This window comes from Capricornis sumatraensis, chromosome X (genome assembly GCF_032405125.1).
Source record: "Capricornis sumatraensis isolate serow.1 chromosome X, serow.2, whole genome shotgun sequence".
NCBI classification, from domain to species: domain Eukaryota; kingdom Metazoa; phylum Chordata; class Mammalia; order Artiodactyla; family Bovidae; genus Capricornis; species Capricornis sumatraensis.
In genome coordinates, this window is record NC_091092.1 from 148,753,516 (window position 1) to 148,780,421 (window position 26,906).

The 26,906-nt window shown below is 48.4% G+C and overlaps 1 protein-coding gene across 1 annotated transcript in view; it reads left to right on the top strand.

The window, feature by feature from the left end:
- DHRSX (dehydrogenase/reductase X-linked) overlaps positions 1-26,906 on the top strand; it is a 143,781-nt gene that overhangs the window by 86,015 nt on the left and 30,860 nt on the right. Inside the window, exon 4 of the mRNA XM_068962083.1 lies at positions 20,224-20,325. Within this exon, the coding sequence (XP_068818184.1) occupies positions 20,224-20,325 (102 nt within the window). The remainder of the gene's footprint in view (positions 1-20,223; positions 20,326-26,906) is intronic.

A 26,906-nucleotide genomic window follows, 5' to 3' on the forward strand; every position in this document is an offset into this window, starting at 1 on the left:
TGGTAGGTGTGATCCTAAGCTCCATCTCACAGATGAGAAAACCAAGGCTTTCTCAGACGAAGGGGTCCAGCCACCTAGGGTAGAGGCGTGGACTGCAAGCCCACTTCTGGGCATCTCTAAAGCCTCTCCTCCCATCTGCTGTGCCCGCTGTCTCCTCCGTCATCAGGTTGAGGTCCTTTGTGCTCAGTAGTTCTGGTACTTGGGCTTAGCTGCTCCGCAGCATGTGGGATCTTCCCGGCCCAGGGATGGAACCCTCGTCCCCTGCATTGGCAGGCGGATTCTTTTCCACTGGGCCACCAGGCAAGTCCCTGTTACTGTTTTATGTTTGGTTTGGTTCTTGGCTGCAAGGTGTGTAGGATCTTAACTCCCTGATCAGGGAGTGAACCCACACCCACCTGAGTTGGAAGGCAGAGTCCTAAGCACTGGACTGCCAGGGAAGCCCCCACCAGAGACATTTAGAATGTCCTGGACTATGTCCCTTCCTCTAGGTGACACCCAAGCTTTCCTTGTCTCCTTTCTGGTTGACCTCCCGATCAACACTTCAGGAAGCAAAATGGTACCCTCTTCGCTGGTTGTATAGACGCTGCCTCTTGCCCTTGAGTTTGCGCTGCCTTTTCTGTCTGTATCAATTGGGTGTGTCGTGGGCATCAACAAGTGTGTTCCGTCTGTGACTGCAAACGGTGAGCTGATTTTGGCGTGGTCCATAGGTTACTAAGGACATTTTAAAAAATTACTTTTATTTGCTTAATTGCAGTTCATTTGCAGTGTTGTGTTAATTTCTGGGGTACTGCAAAGCGATTCAGTCATACATACATATATAAATATATATACACACACACACACACATTGTTTTTCCCATTCTTTTCCATTATGGTTTATCTCAGGTTATTGAATACATTTCCTTGTTCACTGTTTCTTGTGTTTGTCTATCCTATATATAATCATTTGCCTCTGATAACCCCAAACTCCCAATCCCTCCCTCCTCTGCCCACCACCTCCCTATTTTGGCAGCCACAAGTCTGTTCTGCGTGACTGTGAGTCTCCTTCTGTTTCATAGATAGGCCCATTTGTGTCACCGTTTACATCCCATATTTAAATATCCACAGATAAATTATCACGTGATATTTATCTACATATAAAGTCCACAGGTAACCTATAATATGATATGTGTCTTTCTCTGTCACGTTGACTTTAGCACAATCATCTCTAGGTCCATCCATGTGGCTGCAAATGGCATGGCTTCACCCTTTTCCATGGCTGCGTAGTACTCCATCGCATACGTGTTACCACATCTTCTTTATCCATTCCCGTGGCCAAGGACATTTTTTATGAGGTGAATCTGAAGCATTTGCTTAGTGGGTTATAAGAATGACACCCCAGAACACACACACACACACACACACACACACACACACACACGCACACACACACACACTAAGAGAAGCTTCCTTGGGGTCTAGAATTTGAAGGTCATGTTAAAGTCACTAAAACAGTTAACTGTGAAGAGTTGGTGTCACTGCACTCTGTTTATATAACAAGAGGACGATGGTGTCAAATAATTGGGCACATGACAGGCTTCTTTTCAATGATCCAAACAGTAGCCAGGACTCTCAAAGCAGGCTGGGTGGAGTATAGATTTCAGTAGTGTCTCTAAGTATTTCTTTAGTCACTACGTCATGTCCAACTCTTTGGGACCCCATGGACTGTGTGGCTCACCAGGCTCCTCTGTCCATGGGATTCTCCAGGCAAGAATACTGGAGTGGGTCGCCATTTCCTTTTCTAGGGGATTTTTCTGACCCAGGAATTGAACCCATGTCTCCTGCTTTGGAGGCAGATTCCTTACCATCTGAGCCACCAGAGAAGCCAGTAAAAGTACTGAAGTGGGTGGCCATGTCCTTCTCCATGGGATCTTCCTGATCCAGGGATCGAATCTGTGTCTCTTGCATTGATAGGGAGATTCTTTACCACGTAGCCACCAGGGAAGCTCAAAGTATTGGGTCTGCCAAAAAGTTACTTTACTTACATCTTATGGAAAACCCCAAATGAACTTCTCGGCCAACCCAATGGTTTTCCAAAGGTAGTAGGGTGTGTCTGTGTATCTCCCTGTCGATCCTGGTAACAGATGGTGACCCTGGCAAGCCAAGGCGGGCACCCACATCTGTAATCCCCAGCCGGTGGTCTGAGCTGGACTCCATGAGCCTCACTGTCCCCACCGCTGTCTTGCTGGCCGTGGGTTCATCTTTGAGTCTCAGGTCTGCCTTAGGTCTGTCGACTCGGGGAGCTGGGTAGGAACCAACATGGCGCTTGGAATGAGAGACCCAAAGGCATCATGCGAGCTGTGGTGGAAACCAACATGGCGCTTGAGATGAGAGGCCCAAAGGCATCATGGGAGCTGTGGTGGAAACCAACATGGCGCTTGGAATGAGAGACCCAAAGGCATCATGGGAGCTGTGGTGGAAACCGACATGGCGCTTGAGATGAGAGGCCCAAAGGCATCATGGGAGCTGTGGTGGAAACCAACATGGCGCTTGAGATGAGCGACCCAAAGGCATCATGGGTGCTATGGTCCATCTGTGGTCCGGCGGTGAATTTTCTTCTGGATTCCTCAGTGCCTTCAGCGTGAGCCTGTGGTCCTCGGAGTAGCTCATTGTCCTGCAGTATCCGAGGTTGCCCAAGGTGCCTCTTAGTGACCCCCAGGTGGTACCTAGACCCCAGTGCCTTGGACAATTCCTGCCCTAGATAAGGGGCCCCATAAATACCTGGCAGCAGCTTCCCAGGTGGCTCAGCGGTAAAGAATCCTCCTGCCAATGCAGGAGACGTGGGTTCCATCCCTGGGTCGGGAAGATCCTTTGGAGGAGGAAATGGCAACCCAGTGCAGTATCCTTGTCTGGAGAATCCCATGGACAGAGGAACCTGGTGGGCTACAGTCCAGGGGGTCACAAGAGTCGGACACGATTAAGCAATTAAAGCGTGCACATTCACCCTGGCTTTTTAAGCTGTTGTTTACATTTTTTGCGCTAGCCTTTTTTTGTAGATGGATGTTGTCATTTCTCTTCACTAAATGGAATGGAAATATATAAATATCAGTTCAGTTCAGTTGAGTCGCTCAGTTGTGTCCCACTCTTTGCGACCCCATGGACTGTAGCACGCCAGGCTTCCCTGTCCATCACTAACTCCTGGAGTCCACCCAAACTCATGTCCATCGAGTCGGTGATGCCATCCAACCATCTCATCGTCTGTCTCCCCTTCTCCTCCTGCCCTCAATCTTACCCAGCATCAGGGTCTTTTCCAGTGAGTCAGCTCTTCATATGTATTTATTAATTATTTGGCTGCACTGGTTCACAAACTTTCTAAGGGTTTCTTTACCTGCGACATGGAAATGTTTAGCTGTAGTATGTGGGATGTACTTCCCTGACCAGGTATCGAACTTGGGTCCCCTGCATTGTGAGCTCAGAGTCTTAGCCACAGAACCACTGAGAAATTCCCTGAAAAATCCATCTTAATAGGATTTCTTTGCCCCGAAGCCCTTTCAAACATGATTTCCTGAGGCTGTGACTGTAGGAGACAGGAGGCGATGTTTATTCCAATGTCCAATTTTTTTTTTTCCCCCAAGCATGCACCTGAGCGTTGACAGGGTGGGTGGATGGATGTGGCGACACTTCCTTACACCGTCAGAGGCAGACCCCGGGAGGCCCTGCATGGATCATCGTTAGGTTGAAATTGCAGGCAGCTGCAGAGGCAGGCTCTAAGGAAAAATAGGATGAGTGGAAGGAGCTGTCAGGGACCCGTGGGCTCAGGCCAGGTTGCAGGAGAGACCCGAGGCCCTGAGGGAAAAAAGACGGGCAATGGACGGTCAGCTCTGCCTCAGGTTTGGCACATACAGTTTCTTAACCCTGTGGCTGGGACCCATCGTTTAAACACAACGTGGATGGCTGTCCCGTCTGGACAGCCTAGAGACCTCGCTTGCTCCCAGCCTTGTGTTCGAGGCGTGGCTACAGCCTGGGGAGGAGGGGTGCGGCGAGGTCTGTCCTCCCATCAGACTGACGGAAGCACTTCTAAAAAGAAGTGGCGTCAGTTTGGCACTGCCCTGCTGGTCAGCAGAGAGCTTCATTTGGGGTTGTTCAGAGTCTCTCAGTTGTGTCTGACTCTTTGCGACCCCATGGAGAGCAGCACACCAGGCTTCCCTGTCCATCACCAACTCCCAGAGCTTGCTTAAACTTATGTCCATTGAGTCGGTGATGTCGTCCAAACATCTCATCCTCTGTCGCCCCCTTCTCCCGCCTTCAATCTTTCCCAGTATCAGGGTCTTTTTCAATGAGTCGGTTCTTCGAATCGGTGGTCAAAGGATTGGAGTTTCAGCTTCAGCATCACTCCTTTCAATGAATATTCAGGACTGATCTTGTTTAGGAAGGACTGGTTGGATCTCCTTGCAGTCCAAGGGACTCTCAAGAGTCTTCTCCAACACCACAGTTCAAAAGTATCAATTCTTCAGCACTCAGCTTTCTTTATAGTCCAACTCTCACATCCATACCTGTCTACTGGAAAAATCGTACCTTTGACTACACGGATAAGTAATGACGGTTCACATTTAGCACTGAGACCTTTCTAGATGCCTTTCTAGAGTAAGTTGTGATTTCCTCCTCCGGGGGATCTTCCCAACCCAGGGACTGAACCTGTGTCTCCTGCATTGCAGGCAGATTCTTTACCATCTGAGCCACCAGGGAAGACTTTCATAAAAGAAGGACTTATTGCAAATTAATTTCTAAAAACTAAGACTTTTTTTTTTCCCTAAATGAGAGAACACTTCTTTTTTTTTTTTCAGATTTTTTTTTTTTTGATGTGGTTAAAGAATATTTTTTTGATCTGGACCACTTTTTTTTTTTTTTTAACTTTACAATACTGTATTGATTTTGCCATACATCAACATGAATCCGCCACGGGTGTACATAAGTTCCCACTCTTGAACCACCCTCCCACCTCCCTCCCCATACCACCCCTCTGGGTTATCTCAGTGCACCAGCCCCAAGCATCCTGTATCCTGCATTGAACCTAGACTGGCGATTCGTTTCTTATATGATATTATACGTGTTTCAATGCCATTCTCCCAAATCATCCCACCCTCTCCCTCTCCCACAGAGCCCAAAAGTCTGTTCTGTACATCTGCGTCTCTTTTGCTGTCTCGCATACAGGGTTATCATTACCATCTTTCTAAATTCCATATATATGCGTTAGTATACTGTATTGGTGTTTTTCTTTCTGGCTTACTTCACTCTGTAGAATTGGCTCCAGTTTCATCCACCTCATTAGAACTGATTCAAATGTATTATTTTTGATGGCTGAGTAATACTCCATTGTGTATATGTACCACAGCTTTCTTATCCGTTCATCTGCTGATGGACATCTAGGTTGCTTCCATGTCCTGGCTATTATAAACAGTGCTGTGATGAACACTGGGGTACACGTGTCTGTTTCAGTTCTAGTTTCCTCGGTGTGTATGCCCAGCAGTGGAATTGCTGGGTCATAAGGCAGTTCTGCTTCCAGTTTTTTAAGGAATCTCCACACTGTTCTCCATAGTGGCTGTACTAGTTTGCATTCTCACCAACAGTGTAAGAGGGTTCCCTTTTCTCCACACCCTCTCCAGCATTTATTGCTTGTAGACTTTTGGATCATAGCCATTCTGACTGGTGTGAAATGGTACCTCATTGTGGTTTTGATTTGCATTTCTCCGATGATGAGTGATGTTGAGCATCTTTTCATGTGTTTGTTAGCCATCCATATGTCTTCTTTGGAGAAATGTCTATTTAGTTCTTTGGCCCATTTTTTGATTGGGTCACTTATTTTTCTGGAATTGAGCTGCATGAGTTGCTTGTGTATTTTTGAGATTTGTTGTTTGTCAGTTGCTTCATTTGCTATTATTATCTCCCATTCCGAAGTCTGTCTTTTCACCTTGCTTATAGTTTCCTTTGTTGTGCAGAAGCTTTTAAGTTTAATTAGGTCCCATTTGTTTATTTTTGCTTTTATTTCCAGTATTCTGGGAGGTGGGTCATAGAGGATCCTGCTGTGATTTATGTCGGAGAGTGTTTTGCCTATGTTCTCCTCTAGGAGTTTTATAGTTTCTGGTCTTACATTTAGATCTTTAATCCATTTTGAGTTTATTTTTGTGTATGGTGTTAGAAAGTGATCTAGTTTCATTCTTTTACAAGTGGTTGACCAGTTTTCCCAGCACCACTTGTTAAAGAGATTGTCTTTACTCCATTGTATATTCTTGCCTCCTTTGTCGAAGATAAGGTGTCCATATGTGTGTGGATTTATCTCTGGGCTTTCTGTTTTGTTCCATTGATCTATATTTTTGTCTTTGTGCCAGTACCATACTGTCTTGATGACTGTGGCTTTGTAGTAGAGCCTGAAGTCAGGCAGGTTGATTCCTCCAGTTCCATTCTTCTTTCTCAAGATTGCTTTGGCTATTCGAGGTTTTTTGTATTTCCATACAAATTGTGAAATTATTTGTTCTAGCTCTGTGAAAAATACCGCTGGTAGCTTGATAGGGATTGCATTGAATCTGTAGATTGCTTTGGGTAGTATACCCATTTTCACTATATTGATTCTTCCGATCCATGAACATGGTATATTTCTCCATCTATTAGTGTCCTCTTTGATTTCTTTCACCAGTGTTTTATAGTTTTCTATATATAGGTCTTTAGTTTCTTTGGGTAGATATATTCCTAAGTATTTTATTCTTTTCGTTGCAATGGTGAATGGAATTGTTTCCTTAATTTCTTTTTCTACTTTCTCATTATTAGTGTATAGGAATGCAAGGGATTTCTGTGTGTTGATTTTATATCCTGCAACTTTACTATATTCATTGATTAGCTCTAGTAATTTTCTGGTGGAGTCTTTAGGGTTTTCTATGTAGAGGATCATGTCATCTGCAAACAGTGAGAGTTTTACTTCTTCTTTTCCAATTTGGATTCCTTTTCTTTCTTTTTCTGCTCTGATTGCTGTGGCCAAAACTTCCAGAACTATGTTGAATAGTAGTGGTGAAAGTGGGCACCCTTGTCTTGTTCCTGACTTTAGGGGAAATGCTTTCCATTTTTCACCTTTGAGGATAATGTTTGCTGTGGGTTTGTCATATATAGCTTTTATTATGTTGAGGTATGTTCCTTCTATTCCTGCTTTCTGGAGAGTCTTTATCATAAATGGATGTTGAATTTTGTCAAAGGCTTTCTCTGCATCTATTGAGATAATCATATGGCTTTTATTTTTCAATTTGTTAATGTGGTGAATAACATTGATTGATTTGCAGATATTGAAGAATCCTTGCATCCCTGGGATAAAGCCCACTTGGTCATGGTGTATGATCTTTTTAATGTGTTCTTGGATTCTGATTGGTAGAATTTTGTTAAGGATTTTTACATCTATGTTCATCAGTGATGTTGGCCTGTAGTTTTCTTTTTTTGTGACATCTTTGTCAGGTTTTGGTATTAGGGTGATGGGGGCCTCATAGAATGAGTTTGGAAGTTTACCTTCCTCTGCAATTTTCTGGAAGAGTTTGAGTAGGATAGGTGTTGGCTTTTCTCTAAATTTTTGGTAGAATCTGGACCACTTTTAAAGTTGTTATTGAATTTGTTCCAATATTGCTTCTGTTTTGTGTCTGGATTTTTTTTTTTTTTTTTTGCCATGAGGCAGGTGGGATCTTAACTCCCTGCCCTCGGACTGAACCTCCTATTCCCTGCATTGGAAGGTCTAATCCTAACCACTGGACCGCCAGGGAAGTCTCAAGAGAACCATTTTTTACAGGGTACTGCGTGATGTTGGTTGCATTTGAGAAGAAGAAATAAATAAGGTGACCTCTTTTTCTTTTCTTTTTTTTTGGTTCGTTTTGTTGGTCTGGAGTAAGATGGTACCTCCATCTTCAAGGTGTTTTGCTAGATGAACGCTTGAAATGGAAATTCAAAACAAAGGTTGGTCAGTGCCTCACGGGGCAAGAAACGCACAAACCGGAGAGATCCTGGTGGAGTTTTCTGCCAGCAGAGGGAATCTGCTCGAGGGAGGAACAAGACGGCTGAGGAGTAGCTACCCGTGGACTACACCTCTCTCCACGGCCGCATCGGGGGTACGCCTTCAGACACACAAGTGCTTGCAGAACCCCAGCTCAGAGCTGACAGCAGTCAGTCCCTGACGCCCACAGAGGAATCTATAGACGCACGTGAGACTCGGTAGGACGGAGGAAGTAGGGGCCACAAGAGTGTTAGTGGGACTAGACCTGCCCTCGGCAGGAAGCAGGGGTCCCACCCCCATACCCTTTCGGGACGATCGTCTGCGTCAGAGCAGACGGAATCCGCCCATTTGCTTGGCCAACTTTGTCGACATCTGTAATGTCTGTCTCTTCTGTCCTGCTCTCTTTCTTTATGCTTTTTTTTAAAAAAATATGTACTTATTTGGCTGGGCTGGGTCTTCACTGCAGCACACGGGAGGCTTCATTTCAGCATGCCAACTCTAGTGTGATCTAGTTCCCTGACCAGGGATGGAACCCAGGCCCCCTGCACTGGGAGTGTGGAGTCTTAGCTGCTGGACCCCCGGGAGGTCTTCGTTGCTGTTACATTGATGCTGGTGCAACCCTAGGTATTTGGTGTCCTCAGGCTAGGAGGCCAGTTTACCCCCTCCAGCCACTGTGGGGGTGCATGCCTCCCCTGGATCTCGTAGACTTCTGAGGGACCACCATTTATGGCTAATGAGTACATGCCAGAAGGTCCCTGGGCTGGAGGTCTTAGCCCTCCTGGAGTCTAAAGTTAAAGTCCTTCTGGCGTCTCTAGGCCAGTCATGGAGTTCTTTGAACATCCTGATATAAATATATATATATTTTCTATTTCAGTAAATGTCCTGAAATATATATATATATTTTGCTTTTCAATTCCATTCACTCGTGTCCGACTCTTGGCAACCCCGTGGACTGCAGCACGCCAGGCCTCCCTGTGCATCAGCAACTCCTGGAGCTTGCTCAAACTCATGTCCATCGAGTCAGGGATGCCATCCAACCATCTCAGCTCTGTTTTCGCTTTTCAAATACTCATAAGTCGGGAACTTCCCTGGAGGTCCAGGGGTTAAGACTCCTTGCTCCCAGGGCCGACGGCATGGGTTTGATCCCCGCTGGTTGGAGAACTAAACTCCCACACACTTCTAGGCCAAAAAAAAAAAAAAAAAGGAAATTCATTACTCTAACAAAATAATCTCTATCTTTTACTTTTTCAGGTGTTGGTGGTGGTTGTTATCGTTCAAGTCAACAAAGTTGTGTCTTAAGTCGCGTCTGGCTCTTTGAGTCCTAGCCCCACCAGGCTCCTCTGTCCATGGGATTCTCCAGGCCGAATGCTGGAGTGGGTTGCCATTTCCTCCTCCCTCTTCCCGATCCAGGGAACCCCAGGGTCTCCTGACTTGGCAGGCAGATCCTTTACCATCTGAGCCACCTGGGAAGCCCCGAGTGTTTGTGACTTGGTTGTAAGAAAGGGTTCGGTCTCACTGATGTGTTTTCTTCTTTCTGTCTTAATCTCTGAGGAGAAGAAAACAGGGCTTCCTTTAGTAAGCATGCCTGGATGACAGGACTGTGTTCTGTGTGGCCCAGCGCTGGAGGCCTTGTTTACTGAACAATGTCTGTGTCACCGTATGTCCCGACTTGTCTGTCACCTGTGGGCATGTCTCCGTGGTGTTATGCAGAAGGAAACTGTCTCTTAAAAAAAAAACAACCCCCCACACAGTGAGAGCAATGAAAGACTTGTGGAGGGCAACTGTCTGCCTTAAAAAAAAAAAATCCAATGTTCAAATATTGTAATTATCCTCCAATTAAAATAATTAATTAAAGGGCTTCCCTGGTGGCTCAGCTGGTAAAGAATCCACCTGCAATGCGGGAGACCTGGGTTTGATCCCTGGGCTTGGAAAATGTCCCTGGAGAAGGGAAAGGCTTCTCACTCCAGTATTCTGGCCTGGAGAATTCCATGGACAGTGGGGTCGCAAAGAGCCGGACCCTTTTTTTTTTTTTTTTAAGTCTGCTTCAAAGCAGAACCGCAGACATCCAGAGGAAATGAAAGCACATTTTTCCGTCCTGATGCTGCTTGTTCTTTGGGGAGGTTTAACAGCCTTGATGAACAGGTTCTGCCAAATCCGTAATGTGTTCTTTATGACTGCGGGAGGGAAATGGTGCAGAAAATCACTCTGACATCCCCAGGAAGATGCTAGTCATTACTGAGAGGATGCTGAGACCTCGGTCGTGATTGCAGCTTCAGGCTCTGCTCACGGAGGCGGGGGGGAGGCGTCCGATGAGGACTGGGGTGCCCGGCGGTGGGGGTGGGGTTGGAACAGGAGAAAGCGGGGGCGTTCCTTCTTTCCCTCCACGAGACACATACAGGCTGAAGAGACAAGAAGTGTGTTCACCTCCTTCAAGAAATGGTCTTGTTGCTTTTCAGTCGCTCAGTCATGCCCAACTCTTTGTGACCCCATGGACTGCAGCACGCAAGGCCTCCCTGTCCTTCACCAACTCCCAGAGTTTACTCAAACTCATGTCCATCCAGTCAGTGATGCCATCCAACCATCTCATCCTCTGTCACCCCCTTCTCCTCCCGCCTTCAGTCTTTCCCAGCATCAGGGTCTTTTCCAGTGAGTCAGTTCTTGGCATCAGATGGCCAAAGGATTGGAGTTTCAGCTTCAGCATCAGTCCTTCCAGTCAATATTCCGGGCTGATTTCCTTTAGGATGGACTGGTTGGATATCCTTGCAGTCCAAGGGACTCTCAAGAGTCTTCTCCAACACCACAGTTCAAAAGCATCAGTTCTTCGGTGCTCAGCTTTCTTTATGGTCCAACTCTCACATCCATACATGACCACTGGAAAAAGCATAGCCTTGACTAGACAGACCTTAGTTACCACAGTGGTGTCTCTGCTTTTCAATATGCTGTCTAGGTTTGTCACAGCTTTCCTTCCAAGGAGCAAGTGTCTCTTAGTACCATGGCTACGGTTACAGTCTGCAGTGATTTTGGAGCCCAGGAAGTCTTGAGATACTGCCAGAAGGGAAAATTGCAGGCTAACATCTTTGATGAATACTGTTGTTATTTTTCAGTCACTCAGTTGTATCTGACTCTTTGCAACCCCATGGACTGCAGCACGCCAGGCCTCCCTGTCCTTCACCAACTCCCGGAGCTTGCTCAAACTCAAGTCCATTGAGTCGGTGATGCCATCCGACCATCTCATCCTCTGCCATCCCCTTCTCCTCCTGCCTTCTGTCTTTCCCAGCATCAGGGTCTTTTCCCATCAAACCTATATTTTTGATGAGTATAGATGCAAGAATTCTCAACCAGATACCAGCACACTGAATCCAAGAACACATCAAAAAGATGGTACACCCCTGCCACGCTTGATTCACGCCAGAGTCACAGGGACACTTCAACATATGCAAACCAAGTCAGATCGTCGATGAAAGAAAGTACAGTCACCGCCTGAAAGCAGAGAGGTGTCTTACGGGGTGGGCATGTTGAGGACGCCGAGCCTGGGAACAGCATCTCGGTAGCTCTGAGAAATCTGCTCCAAGGAGGCGGGAGGGGGAGTCAGGCTGTATACAAGTTTGCAACAAAGGAAGCGGGCGGTCTGAACAGTAAAGATCAGATATCAGGTGAAGGAATTGAGCATTGTAGCAGGGGAGGAGGCAAGCCTCTGGGCTCCCTGAATTCCCTCCTTTCATATGCACCTCGGTTGTCTGGGGTCAAACTCATTTCGTTGTTCACCTTAAGGAGAGATAGATGTCTGATTCTGGCGTCCTCCCGGCCCTCAGCAATCACTGTTGGGGGAGGGGGCACCTTCTGGATCGCAGCTTTGGGAGCCCTCCCTCACGGAGGCCAGACCGCTGACGGCTTTGAGATTTCTCGTTTATTGATTGCATTTATTGTCTTTTTCATGTCACAACATTCACAGAGGAAAAGAGGAGAATCACAAGGCTGTCTCAAAAAAAAAAAGTAATCTCTTTTTTACTAGTTTATTTGATAAAACAAAAACAAGGTGAATGAACAGACAGAAAACACTGGCACCCTCCTCCGCAATCGCCGTCATCAAAATATGAGCAGGTGAAAAGAATTCTTCTGTATTAATCCAAATTCAGGGGGTTCCTGTTCGCAGTAAAAACACAATAAAGACACATTCCCCTCTCCTGTCTCCTGTTTCCTGTCTCCTGTCTTCCCTGTCTCCCGTCCTGGCTTCCTTTTTTATTTGAAAACAAATGTTCTTTACAATAGAATGGACAGACTTCCCGGGCGGTCCAGTTGTTAAAAATCTGCGCTTCCACTGCAGGCGCTTGGGGTTTATCCCTGGTCAGAAAACTAAACTTCTGCAAGCCACGAGGCATGGACAAAATATAAAGTTATATTAAAAAAAAAAAAAAGAATGGAACAACAGCATTGTAAATCAACTATACCCCAATAAAAATTTTTTTTAAAATTGAAAAAAAGGACAGCGAGTACCACATACCTTGGGTGTCTCCTGTCTGTTACTGGCGGGACGCGTGTAGCCAGAGACAAACCGAACCAGAAACCTCCCTGCTCTTGTGTGTTACTCGCTCAGTCGTGTCTGGCTCTCTGCGACCCCATGGACCGCAGCCCCACAGGCTCCTCTGTCCCTGGCATTCTCCAGGCAAGAATACCAGAGTGGGTTGCCATTTCCTTCTCCAGTTCCTGTTCTGGGGTAAGGTAGAAACATGAAAACCTTTTATTGAGTCGATCCCAGCTCTAGTTTTTAGGAGATCCGCCTGAGAACTTTCTAAAAGTGCGACCGTGGTGGACCATAGACACTGTTTCTGAAGGCACGGCATTCTACAGCTTTGCTTGATGCCCAAAGCATTCTTATAAATACTGAGCTATTTAGAGGGCTTCATTCCAGTCTTATCCCAAGTTGGTTATCACAGCCTGTTGAGTGGAGTTTCCTGTGCTATCCAATAAGTCCTTGTTGGTTATCTAGTATATTTAATTTAGAGGACGATATATATTGTTCGCGGGATTCTTGAATGCAGGCAGGAGGAGAAGGGGACGACAGAGGGTGAGATGGTCGGATGGCATCACTGACTCAATGGACATGAGTTTGAGCAAGCTCCGGGAGTTGGTGATGGACAGGGAGGCCTGGCGGGCTGCAGTCCATGGGGTCGCAAAGAGTTGGACTGAACTGAGCGGCTAAACAATATTAGTGTGCACGTGTACATCCCAAATTCCTAGTTTATCCCATCTCCACTTTCTCCTTTGGTAAACATAAGTTTGTCTCCCATATCTGTGAGTCTCTTTCTGTTTTGAAAATACGTTCATTTGTGTATTTAAAAAGAAAAACTCAGATACCACATATAAGTGATATCATATGGTGTTTCTCTGTCTGTCTGTCTTACTATGATCATGTTTGGGTCCAATCTGTTGTTGCAACTGGCATTATTTCATCCTTTTTATGGCTGTGTAATATTCCACCGCTGGCTTCCCAGGTGGCTCAGTGATAAAAGAGTCTGCCTGCCCATGCAAGACATGCGGGTTGGATCCCTGGGTTGAGAAGATCCCCTGGAGTATGAAATGGCAACCCGCTCTAGTATTCTGGCCTGGAGAATCCCATGAATAGAATAGCCTGGCGGGCTACAGTTCATAGGGTCATGAAAGTCAGACACAGCTTAGTGAGTAAACGGAGAAGGCAATGGCACCCCACTCCTGTGTGAGAGAACGCCATGGACGGAGGAGCCTGGTGGGCTGCAGTCCATGGGGTCGCACAGAGTCAGGCACGACTGAGCGACTTCACTTTCCCTTTTCACTTTCATGCATTGGAGAAGGAAATGGCAGCCCACTCCAGTGTTCTTGCCTGGAGAACCCCAGGGACGGGGGAGCCTGGTGGGCTGCCGTCATGGGGTCGCTAAGAGTTGGACGCAACTGAGCGACTTTGCTTTCCCTTTTCACTCTCATGCATTGGAGAAGGAAATGGCAACCCACTCCAGTGTTCTTGCCTGGAGAACCCCAGGGACGGGGGAGCCTGGTGGGCTGCCGTCCATGGGGTCGCGCAGAGTCGGACATGACTGAGGCGACTCAGCAGCAGCAGCAGCAGCAGCAGCAAGTAGACAGCAGCAGCGTCTCATTTTACTTATGTCCCCCGTGTCCCTTGCGCGTTCATCTGACGATGGGTTGTTTCACCCTGGCTGTTGTGGACAGTGCTGCTGTGGGCTTTGGGGCGCACCTTTCCCTCTGCGTTTTCTCTGGGTAGGCACCCAGGAGTGGGATGACAGGGCCATTGGGGTCTCTCTATTTTTAGCTTCTCACGGAACCTCCATCCTGTTCTCTGTCGTGAACGCGCCCATGTGTATCCCACCCACAGTGTAGGAGGCCTCCCTTCTCTCCACCCCCCCTTCCCGTGTTTGTTCTGTGTTACCTTTTTGAGCATAGCCTTTCTGACAGGTGCGAGGTGATACGTCAAGGCAGTTAAATTTACATTTCTCCTGTGATTCCGTATGCAAGCTCACCCGGGGTTGACGGCGGGGCCTTGCTGACTTCATCTGGGTGTTGTCATCCCTACACAGTTGGGGGGAACAGATTAAACCTACACTAATTAGGGGCTCTGATCATCTGGGCTGGGCGGAAGCTTCTTTTCTCCCTGCCTTGTAGATGGAAGAAGTAAATAAGATCCCCAGGAGAACCATTTACCTCCTGGGAGTAGGAATTGCTTTTAAAGCTCTTTAAAAATCACTGTTTCCAAGCATGAGTCGGATTGCCTTCTAACTGGCTGCCTTCTGAGTCAGTCCAATATCAGTGTTTTCTCTTTACTTGTGAAGTGCTTTGGGGACATCTGTTACGTGCCTTGGGGTCAGTTAGCGTCAGTCGAGAATGTTCTCGTTTTAATTTCATCTTCCAAATACACTTGGGGGTCAGAAACATTGGAATGGTCTGTAATCTGAAAGTTGCACTGATGTTAGCAACTTTTACAAAGGTTTTTTTTTTAACCTGTACTGTTGGCTTTTTGGGTGGTGGTGGTTGTTGAGTTGATGAGTCGTGTTTGACTCTCTGTGACCCCATGGACTGTAGCCCTCCAGGCTCCCCTGTCCTTGGGGTTCTCCAGGCAAGAACACTGCAGTGGATTGCCATGCCCTCCTCCAGGGGATCTTCCCAACCCAGCGATCGAACCCGCATCTCCTGCTTTGGCAGGCAGATTCGTTACCCCTGAGCCACGTTCAAAGCCCACGATGAAATACTATATGCGTGCTCAATCACGCAGTCGTGTCCGACTCTCTGCGACCCCAGTGGGCTGTAGCCATCCAGGCTCCTCTGTCCATGGGGTTCTCCAGGCAAGGACACTGGCGTGGGCTGCCATTTTGGCAGTGGTGGTTGTGGTTTTATGCTTGAGGTTCTAGGGCTTGAGCTTTACTGTGACGCCTTCCTGAGATGGCTCTGTGGTGGGGGTGAGGGAGTGGGAGCCTTAGAGAGTGAACTTTCCTGGAGGTCGACGTGTGTGTCCTGACCATATCTCTCTGCAGCCAGGGGTCAGTGTGATTCTGACGACCCGCTCTTTGCTTGATAGGGATAAGCTTGAGGCTCAGGTGGGCACAGAGGGACGGTGTAAGAGGGGTTTTCCCAGGTGGCTCAGTGGTAAAGAACCTGCCTGCCAACGCAGGGGACTCAGGAGACCCACGTTCGATCCCTGGGTCAGGAAGATGCCCTGGAGGAGGGCGTGGAAACCCACCCCAGTGTTCTTGCCTGGAGAATCCCCTGGTCAGAGGAGCCTGGCGTGCTACAGTCCATGAGGTCGCTGAGTCGGACACGACTGAGCGAGTAACATGTTTACTTGCACTCTGCACTGTTCTTTTTATCCCAATGGAAACGTTTTAATTTGCCTTTTCATTCACGGTTTTGTTTTTTCACCTGTAGTTAGTGATGTGAACTCTCTCTTCCCATTGTGGTGGATTTTTTTTCAATCTCTTCCCTCCCCCACATTTTTAAAGGCTTTATTGAGTTTGTTACAATACTCCTTCTGTTTTAAGTTTTTGTGTTTTTGGTCGCAAGGCATATGGGATCTTGGCTCCCCAAGCAAGGATCGAACCTGCCCCTTTTGCATTGGAAGGTAAAGTCTTAACCACTGAGCAGCGGCGAAATCTTCTGATGCCATTTCTTGGCAGCTTTTTGTATCAGAAAGATGCACGCGTCATCAAGAGAATCAGTTCAGGCTCCCCTCCACCCGCTGCGTTCTAAGTCAGTCAGTTTACAGGCGGGGTTGTCTGGTTTTTGAAAGTAGGAAAGGATTTGATCAAATACCACTGACACCCTCCCCTGTGTTTTCTGAGTGTCTTTCCTTCATGAATTTTTTAAAAAATTTATCCCATGTTTGTTGGTCTGATTAGTCCTAATTTGCTTGATTAGATCGTATCAGTCAGTCCTTTTCTCGATTAAAGTACTCATTTCCTTGAGATGTTCCTATTCTACTTGTAAATTTAGCCTATTATTCATTCGGTTAGAAGTACACACGTATCATTTTAAAATCTTCTTCCTATCATAGACGCGTCCCTGTTTGTTCATTTGCATTCCCGATCTTGTCAGATGTATCATCCACAGTCTTCTCTGGGTCCTTGTTTTTTGAGTTTTTTTTTTTTTTTTTTGTCTGTCAATTCCTCAGATGCTCAGAGATATACATGGCGTTCTCCCAGAACCTTTTTGGTTCTGCCCACCTCTTCCTGCGTTTCTAATGGGTTTTGACAAAGAGCCTGGAATGTTGTGTTGTTAGAAATCTTCTGATGAAGAAATGGCAGCAGAGGATTTCGCTGCTTAACTATAACCATCATCATAGCTCCAACATTTTTTATTAATCTTTGTTGGGATATAGTTGCTTCACGATGTTCTGCGAGCTTCTGCTGTGCAGCGAGGTGAGTCAGCCATATGTATACACATAGCGTCCCTTTTTGGCTTCCCTTCCCATTTAGGTCATTAGAGAGCATTGAGCAGAGTCCCCTGAGGTATACGGTAGGTGCTCATTTCTTACCTGTTTCACACAGAGTATCAATAGTGTATACGTGTCAGTCCGAATCTTGCAAATTCTTCCCACCTGCACTCCCCACGTTGCTGTACACACACATGTTCTCTACGTCTGTATCACGCCTGCGCGTTGCCTGAGCACTGCACCCACAGGTAACGATCCGCGTTGTCCCATTGAAATTTTAGCCCTGAACCACCTCCTCCTTGTCTCAAAAGGGCCAGCCCTGCCTGGTGTTTCCTTGTTTGCCTGCCACTTTTCAGCCTTTTAAGTTTTAATCCTTGCCTTAAAAAACACTCCGTCATGACCATACAGAAGAATCCTCCTGTTCCTGCCCTCAACATGGTCTCCCAGTGGGAGGCTACCATCTTGGTTTTGTATCATGACCAGCCCCTTGTCAGTCTCACTCTCCTGCATAAGGATCAGACCCTTGGCTTAACTCTGAACTCTTTCAAACTTCACCCCCTACCTGTTATCTGAGTTTCCGGCCCTTTTGCTACCCAGACAACTGGTATACCTTCTGCGTTCCAGTCGCCTGCGAGACACGTGTTCTATTTCTTGTCCCTAGGGGGTGCCCTGAATATTCTCAGAGCACGGCAGCCTTCATTTCTCTATAATCATGTAGCTAGAAATGAAAGGGTAGGTTAATGGCGCCCCAGGTCAAGTGAAAAATGTCAGCTACGGGGCTTCCTGGTGGTCCAGAGGTTAAGACTCTGAACGTCCAATGCAGGAGGCTCGGGTTCAGTCCCTGGTGGGGGAGGTAGATGCCCCATGCCCGCAACTTAAAGATCCTGCATGCCGCAAGTAAGACCCACGGTAACCAAATAAATAATTGGAGAAGGAAATGGCAACCCACTCCAGTCTCCTTGCCTGGAGAATCCCCGTGGACAGAGGAGCCTGGGGGGCTACAGTCCACAGGGTCGCAGAGAGTCGGACACAACAGAGCAAGTTCACTTTCACTTTCAACCAAACAAAAGGCAGAAATATTGTTTACCTGTCACCCGTTGTCTCCTCCTCCCCGCGAAGAGCCCTGCTGGGTGAGTTACTGCAGCCCCTCTCACCGTGTCCGCTGTTGCAGATATGCAACCCCTAGTTGCATGTTAGGTGAACCCCTAACACACGTGAGTGCCTTGCCCCCCCAGTGGTCAGTCCTGGTGCCTCTGCTGGATGGGAGGCAGGGGTCACACTGTGTCATCTGTGCCGCTCTTCTCAAAGATGGAGCTCTTCACGCATTCTGGTCTGCGAGGGGCAGTCTGCCCTCCCCAGCAGCAGGACTTGATTTAGGGGCTGCTCTTCCTCACTGGAAAAGGCCCCAGTGCTGGGAAAGATTGAAGGCGGGAGGAGAGGGGGACGACAGAGGATGAGATGGTTGGATGGTGTCACCGACTCGATGGACATGAGTACGAGCAAGCTCCGGGAGACAGTGAAGGACAGGGAGGCCTGGCGTGCTGCAGCCCATGGGGTCGCAAAGAGTCGGACACGACTGAGCGACTCAACAACAGATCCCCCGTGCGGTATCACCCCCTGCTTCCAGTGATGCTGTTGTAGAGGTGAGAGACAGGGGCAGCTCCTGAGTGGACGTGGAAACTGGTGCTGATGACGAGACTGGGCTAATTTCTGGGCAGTCCAGTGGTTAGGACTTAGCGCGTTCACTGCCAGGGCCCTCCTTCCATTCCTGGGTGAGGAACTAAGATCTTGCAAGCTGTGCGGCACAGCTATAAGAAATGAAAAAATTCAAACCAGTGGGTAGAAAGGAAGCAAGAGGCAGTGACCCGCTCACAAGGCAATGCTCTCAACACGCAGCGTCAGCCCCCGTGTTGCTTGTCAGTTATGGTCCTTTTGGGGCTTCCCACGGGGCGCTAGTGGTAAAGAACCTGCCTGCCAGGGGCAGCAGACTCAGGAGACTTGAGTTCGATCCCCGAGTCAGGAAGATCCCCCTGGGGAGGGCTTGGCACCGCGCTCCAGTACTCTTGCCTGGAGAATCCCATGGACGGAGGAGCCTGGCGGGCCGCAGTCCATGGGGTTGCAGAGAGTTGGACAGGACTGGAAGCTGAGTGTGTGGGTCCACGCATCCTTTTTCTACCATTGGTTGTAGTTATTAGCAATCGTGTGGATTTCCCTTTTTTTTTTTTTTTAAAAAAAACATTCTTGGGAGTGTTTCAGGGGGAAATTAGAACAGCGTGTTGGGAATTCCTGTGCAGATGGCACCGACTTCTAGAGCAGAAATTCCCAACTCCCTGCGGCAAAGCTCCATCTTCCCCAATCTGCCACAACCTGCTGCCATTGAGAACAGAATCAAAAGAGCAAAAAAATTAACAACAACAAAAAAATGCATTTAAGAAACATGCAAGGGACTTCTGCTTTACAATGCAGGGGGTATGGGTTTCATCCCTGGTTGAGGAGGTAAGAGCCCATGGGCCTCTTGGCCAAAAAGCCAAAAGCATAAAACCGAAACAGTGTTGTAACAAAGTCATTCAAGGCTTTAAAAGATGGCCCACATTTTTAAAAATGTTAAAAAGAAACATGTAAAAGGTAAGTGCCTAATGTTGCTTTATTTATTTTTTTTAACCCCCTGGGCTCAGCTGACATACAACAACGATTGATTTTTATTTATTCTTTTTAAATTTCTAAATGCATACAGTAAAGAGCCTGCCTGCAATGCAGGAGATGTATCCTGCTCTTTGTGACCCCATGGACTGTAGCTCACCAGGCTTCTCTCTCCATGGGGATTCTCCAGGCAAGAATACTGGAGTGGATTGCCATTCCCTTCTGCAGGGGATCTTCCGGACCCAGGCATCGGACCGGGGTCTCCGGGAGAATCCCCATGGACCGAGGAAGCCTGGGGGGCTACAGTCCACGGAGTCGCAAAGAGCAGGACACGACTGAGCGACTAACACTTCGACTTTCCAGATGCATCCTCACCTCCCCAGTGTGTCTTCCGGGGAGGGGTCACCCACGGTTCGCAGGACGGTGGCCGTGCTGAGTAACTGGCCCTGGACTCCGCCTGTCCCTTACGCACGCTCCCTTTGTCACTTTCTTGTTTTAGGGAAAGCATTGAAAACGCGCCCTCCCTTGTTCTCGGGGGCCGGGTGACTTGGCACACACAGCTTCCTCTGTCTGTACTCAAGAGTGCCCTAACATGTCCCTTCCGAGTGAACGCTGATGGACTGTAGCGCGTGCGGTGGATTGAAAGCTCACCTCGCTTCTTTGTCTTCCTTCAGTGGAGTTTCTCTACTGCGACCTGGCGTCCACGAGGTCTATCCGGGAGTTCGTCCAGACGTTCAAAATGAAGAAGCTGCCCCTCCACGTCCTGGTGAATAACGGTGAGTGATGCAAGGCTGTACTTCGCGTCTGCACCTCTGACTCTTCCCTGAGATAGATTCATCAGTTCCGTTTTTATGGAGCCCATATATATGTGTTCATATATGATGTTTATTTCACTCCTTCAGACTTCTTTTACTCTGTGTAACAGGCTCTAGGTCCGTCCACATCCCTACAGTTGAGTCAGTTTCATCCCTTTTCATGACTGAGTGACATGCCCCCAGTTCTTCACTCGGAGTAAGAGGCTGATGATCCAGAGGGTGGACTGGCGTGCGGTGGGGGGAGGCTCAGGAGGGCTGTATGTATAATTATGGCTGATTCGTGGTGTTTACAGAAAAAAAGCAACATCGTAAACTAATTTTCCTGCAAGTAAACCATAGATGTTTTTGCCAACAAAGGTCCGTCTAGTCGAAGCTATGGTTTTTCCAGTAGTCACGTATGGATGTGAGAGTTGGACTAGAAAGAAAGCTGAGCTCAGGAGAATGGATGCTTTTGACCTGTGGTGTTGGAGAAGACTATTGAGAGTTCCTTGGACTGCAAGGAGATCCAACCAGTTAATCATAAAGGAAATCAGTCCTGAATATTCATTGGAAGGACTGATGCTGAAGCTGAAGCTCCAGTCCTTTGACCACCTGATGGGAAGAACGGATTCATTGGAAAAGACCCTGATGCTGGGAAAGATTGAAGGCGGGAAGAGAAGGGGACGACAGAGGCTGAGATGGTTGGATGGCATTGCCGACTCAATGGATATGAGTTTGAGCAAGCTCTGGGGGTTGGTGATGGACAGGGAAGCCTGCTGTGCTGAAGTCCATGGGGTCGAAAAGAATCAGGAATGACTGAGCAACTGAAGTGAACTGAAACAATAAATTGAAAAAATAATGGTGAGGTCTGGTGAACTCCAGAGGTTAATTCAGGCACAGACAGGAGCTCTGGAAGTCCTTGGGGAAAGCGGGATTGCCATGGAAATATAGTTTCAGTTTATTGCCGAAGCTGGTTTCCACTGATGTGTTTGGGCATCACTATCAGGATAGTCAATTTTAGGGTGTTGCTTTAAAATGATGTGAAGCGTGCTCAGTGCTTCCCTGGTGGCTCAGACGGTAAAGAATCTGCATTCCATGCAGGAGACGTGGGTTCGGTCCCTGGGTTGGGAAGATCCCCTGGAGAAGGAAATGGCAACCCACTCCAGCGTTCTCGCCTGGAAAATCCCACGGACAGTCATGTCTGACTCTCGGCGACCCTGTGGACTGCAGCACGCCAGGCTTCCCTGTCTTCCTCTTCCTTCCTTCCTTTCTCCCCTAGGATCGTGGTGATGGTGTATGACCCTTTTAATGTGTTCCTGGATTCTGTTGACTACAGTTGTGTGGAGGAATTTTGCATTGTGGTTCATCAGTGACACTGCCCTCTTATTTTCTTTTCCTGTGAAGTCTTTGTCCGGTTTTGGTGTCAGAGTGAGGGTGGCCTCGTAGAATGAGTTTGGAAGGGTTCCCTCTTTCCCTTTTAAATATAGCAGTGTGTGCATGTCCACCCCAAACTTCCTAACTCTCCTTCTCCCACATCCTTCCCCCCAGTAACCATACGTTTTTTCTCTAAGCCTGTATATGTGTGTGTGTGTGTGTGTGTGTGTGTGTGTGTGTGTGAGCTGGTCAGTCGTGTCTGACTCTTTGTGACCCCATGGACTGCAGCCCACCAGGCTCCTCTGTCCAGGGAATTCTCCAGGCGAGAACGCTGGAGTGGGTTGCCATTTCCTTCTCCTCTATGCCTGTGAGTCTGTTTCTGTTTCATAACTAAGTTCAATTGTATGGTTTCTTTTTAGACTGTGCATGCAAGTGGTAGCGTATGATGTTTCTCCTCCTCTGTCTGACTAACTTCACCCAGTACGGCAATCTGGAGTTTCATGCTTGTTACTACCAATGGCATTCTTTCATCCTTTTTCATGGCCAAGTAATATTCCATTGCACATATGTACCACATGTCATTTATCTGTTTCTCTGTCAATGGACATTCAGGTCAAACCACAACTCGAAAGGGAACGATACTGGGAATATTCTGAGTCAGCACCTGCAAACCCATTTCCTGGCTTCACGAGGTCTCAGACCAAGGCCCTGTCCATGGTACTGATGGTGTTCAATAGAGCTTGCTGAATTTACCAAACCTGTGTGCCCGAGACCCTTCTTTGGGATAGTAACTCCTCCTCTCAAGGTGATTGGCTCAAAGGAGTTGGGTTCAGACTCCCCAGGTGGTCTAGTGGTTAACAATCCCCCCCACCCCCAACCCAGTGCTGAAGATACAGGTTTGATCCTTGCTCTGGGAAAAGTTTCACATGCCCTGGAGTAACTAAGCGTGTGTGCTTCCAGTACTGAAGCGCTTACACCCTCGAGCCTGTGATCCGCAATGATACCCCTGAGCACTGCAGCTAGAGAGGAACCCCCGCTCACTGTAGCTAGAGAAAGCCAAGCAGCGGCAAAAACCCTGTGCAGCGAAAAATAAATAAATGAAGTTTTTCAAAAAGGGGGAGGGGCTTGGGTTTGTAGGACCAACTCCTGTTAAAACCATCCCAGGCATCACACCCCCCAGCTGCGTCCCACGGGAAAGCTGTCCGAGGATCATGGCTAGCTAGAGGTCCTCGCTAGCTTTGCATTTTTAGAATTACCATTCTCGATGGAGATCACTTTTCTAGGCTTTCTCGAGTTTGCTACAGTGTTGCCCCTGCACTGTCTGTCAGAGGAGAGTTTCATGTTCTAAAGAAAGCAGTTATGTTCTGTAGCTGTGAATTATGTCCATGAAGGTGGTGGAGTAAAAGTCGCTCAGTCATGTCCAACTCTTTGTGGCCCCCATGGACATACCCCGGTGGGTATGTGACCCCCCCATACAGTCCGTGGAATTCTCCAGGCCAGAATACTCAAGTGGGAAACCTTTCCCTTCTCCAGGGGAATGTTCCCGACCCGGGGATTGAACCCGGGTCTCTGGCATTGCAGACGGATTTTTTACCAGCTGAGCTACCAGAGAAGCCCAAGAATACTGCAGTGGGTGGCCTTTCCCTTCTCCAGGGGATCTTCCCAACCCAGGGATCGAACCCAGGTCTCCTGCATTGCAGGCGGATTCTTTACCAGCTGAGCCACCAGGAAGCCCACTGGAGTGGGTAGCCTTTCCCTTCTCCAGGGGATCTTCCCAACCCAGGGATCGAACCCAGGTCTCCTGCATTGCAGGTGGATTCTTTACCAGCTGAGCCACCAGGGAAGCCCACACTGACAGGAAAGTCCCTAAAGTTTATGATTAAAGAGAGCAATCAGGATTTTGCAGGTGTTTGGCATTCCAGTCAGGGAATATTTGTGCATGGGTTAGCATGGCACAAATGAGACGAGACCGCCTCTCTCCGCCGGTGGGGGAACTCGTGATCGAGGCTGGGCCTTCGTCCACCCCGAGAATGATTAATAGTGGATGTCCTGCAGAGGCGGTCAATATTGATCATTTATTCCCATCCAAATTTGATGTTTCCCATCCTCGTGCCAGAACTTGGACAGGTTTGTGTTCACGGCTCAGAATTTATGGTTTGTCCTTGCAGGAATACTTCCCATCACTCTCCTGATGAATCTCCCAACATCAAGGATTACTAAAAAGTATCTGTTCCCCGCGCCAAATAAATGTGTCAGTGGTAGCCCTGAGAAAGAACAAAGATGGCTTGTCTGGCCAGGTGCACGTTAACCCAGTTTTCACTGTAGATATTCATTAGTTGAGGAACGCATGGCATAAATCAGCTCGCGGACCAAGGACCGTTAGCGCTGGCCTTCTGGGCAGTGGCCATGGGGGCCTTGGTGTCCAGAGCACTCAGGAAAGTGGGGACTGGGGTCTGATTCCTGGGGAGCAGGTGCCCAAGTGTTGTTGTTCGTGTCCGACTCTGTGTGACCCCATGGACTGCAGCATGTAAGGCTTCCCTGTCCTTCACCACCTCCCAGAGTTTACTCAAACTCCATCGAGTTGGTGATGCCATCCACCCATCTCATCCTCTGTCGTCCCCTGCTCCTCCCGCCTTCAATCTTTCCCAGCGTCAGGGTCTTTTCCAATGAGTCGGCTCCTCTCATCAGGTGGCCAAAGGACGGGCGCTTCAGCATCAGTCCTTCCAGTGAATACTCAGGACTGATTTCTTGCAGGATGGACCGGATGGATCTTTCAGCTTTGGTAGTCATCATTCTGTTCTCTCCGTCTGTGAGTTTGTTTTGTAAGTAGGTTTATTTGCACCGCGTTCTTAGATTCTTTTTCATGGCTGAGAAATATTCCACTGTATATACGTACCACACCTTCTTTATCCATTTTCCTGCAACGTTTAGGTTGCACCCACGTCTCGGCTCTTGTACATTTTACAATGCAAAAGCCGTTCACAGAGCTGGGTGTTTCCGATCCCGCCGACCCCAGGCGTCCTGGGTGTACATACATCAGAGGCTGGGAGGTGCTTCCAGCCAAGAATAGCTGCTTGTTGGAGAAGCATGTCTGCCCTGCTCTTGGGGCATGGGGCAGGCACGGTGGGTCTTCCCTCTGTGGTGACCGGCAGATGATGTTATGGGGAGCACAGTGGACGCAGTGAGCTGTGGACCGATCCACACGGCACTCTCGTTAATGATTTCCCCATTGACTTACGGTAGATTCTGGACACTGTTGTTTGCTCTTTGAATGTCTAGATTTTACCTGGTCTGTGGTGAGACCATGTGTCCATTACCCCCCCACCCTGGGGCCACTCAGCCACCCCCCCGGGGTCACTCAGCCCCCCACCCCCTGAGTCCTGCTCGCGTGACGAGGATCTGGGGTCAAAGTCACCCCAGCCCTGGTCCTCAGTCGAATCACATGCTTTCTCTCCATTTATAGTGTGTGTGTGTGTGTGTGTGTGTGTGTGTGTCTGTGTGAAGTTGCTCAGTCGTGTCCGACTCTGTATGACCCCATGGACTGTAGCCCGCTAGGCTCCTCGGTCCATGGGAATCTCCAGGCAAGGATGCTGGAGTGGGCTGCCATTTCCTTCTCCAGGGGATCTTCCTGACCCAGGGATCAAACCCGCATCTTTTACGTCTCCTGCATTGGCAGGCGGGTTCCTCACTAGTGAACTGAACCACCTGGAAAGCCAGACAGCAGCTCACTTAATCACGGGTGTAGCCATGAGTGGGGGCCCTGGGAGTTTTAGGCGCAGCGTCCAGGGCGCTGCCATCCGCACCGGGCTCCCCAGGAGGAATCCCCAGACGATCTGACGCGTCTGGAGCACGGTGGGGTGTGGGGCTGTAGGCACGCCAGCGATGCCCAGGCCACTGCTGTAAAAATATATTTCCGCTCACAATGCTCTTGCCCAGGGCTTGCTCAGATCACCCTTGAAGATTTCCCAGGTCACCTTGAACTCCCCCTGAGCCCGGAGCCTCCTCGCGGTCAACTGGAGTCAGAGAGTTGCCGCTCGAATCTGTCAGCAGAGCCTGTGTGTGGAGACCATCCGAGCTGGCACACCCCTCGGGCTGCACGGGAGCTGTCCTGTCTGTGATCGCTGGGAAACACATAATCCGAACGGACTGAGTGCATAGGTCCAGCCTTAAGGAGGTGGCTCAGGGGGGTGTCCTTCAGCTCGGATCTCCATGCACCTGACCGCAAGTGCCCCAACCAAAAAAAAAAAAAAAAAAAAAAAGGACACGAATGAGTCCAGTGGGTCTGTCCAGTGGCGTTAGCTCCAGAGCCCGTCAGCTGGGCCGAGGTCTGGCTGACCACACTCTCCTGGGTGGTTTCTCTGCTGCCCATGTCCAAGAAATCAAAGACCATCTTCCCCTCACCTTGGTGAACAGGGATGGAACCCAGATGCCTTGCAATGTAACTGTGGACTCCTCACCTTACTGGACCATGATGGAACTCCCCCGAAAGCATCTTGAGGATGTGAGACGCAGTACCAGCTTTTTTATAACCTGATCCTCAACTCTGCAGGCTGAGGCCCTGGAGACACCTTCAAATTCAACCCCCAATTCCTGCTGACCCCCACGTCCCCTTCCAGCGCCCCTGTTCCACGAGGTGGCGTGTTTTCCAATGTGACACATGATAGCTTTCAAGTCCATCTGTGACACGAATGAGTGACTGAGCACAGCACAGCGGGTTCGTAAATACCTGCTTTCTTATTAATAATCATCTTTTATGAAGTACAATGCGTGTATAATGTTATATGTTGCAGGTGTACAGGATGAAATGGAAACGGGTGGTCGCTCAACTGTGTCCGACTCTTTCTGACCCCATGGACTGTAACCCACCAGGCTCCTCTGTCCATGGGATTCCCCAGGCAAGAATTACTGGGGCGGGTTGCCATTTCCTCCTCCAGGGGAATCTTCCTGACCCAGGGATTGTACCCGGGTGTCCTGCATTGCAGGCCGACTCTTTACCAGCTGAGCCACAACGCAGACGGTAGTGATTCACAATCGGTAAACTTGGAGTCCGTGGACAGTCATTATAAAATGTTGGCTGTGTCCCCTGTACTGTAAAATATATCCTTGTACTTTATTTTAAACTAATGTGAAATGAGGTGAAAGTCGCTCAGGTGTGTCCGACTCTCTGCGACCCCATGGACCATACCGTC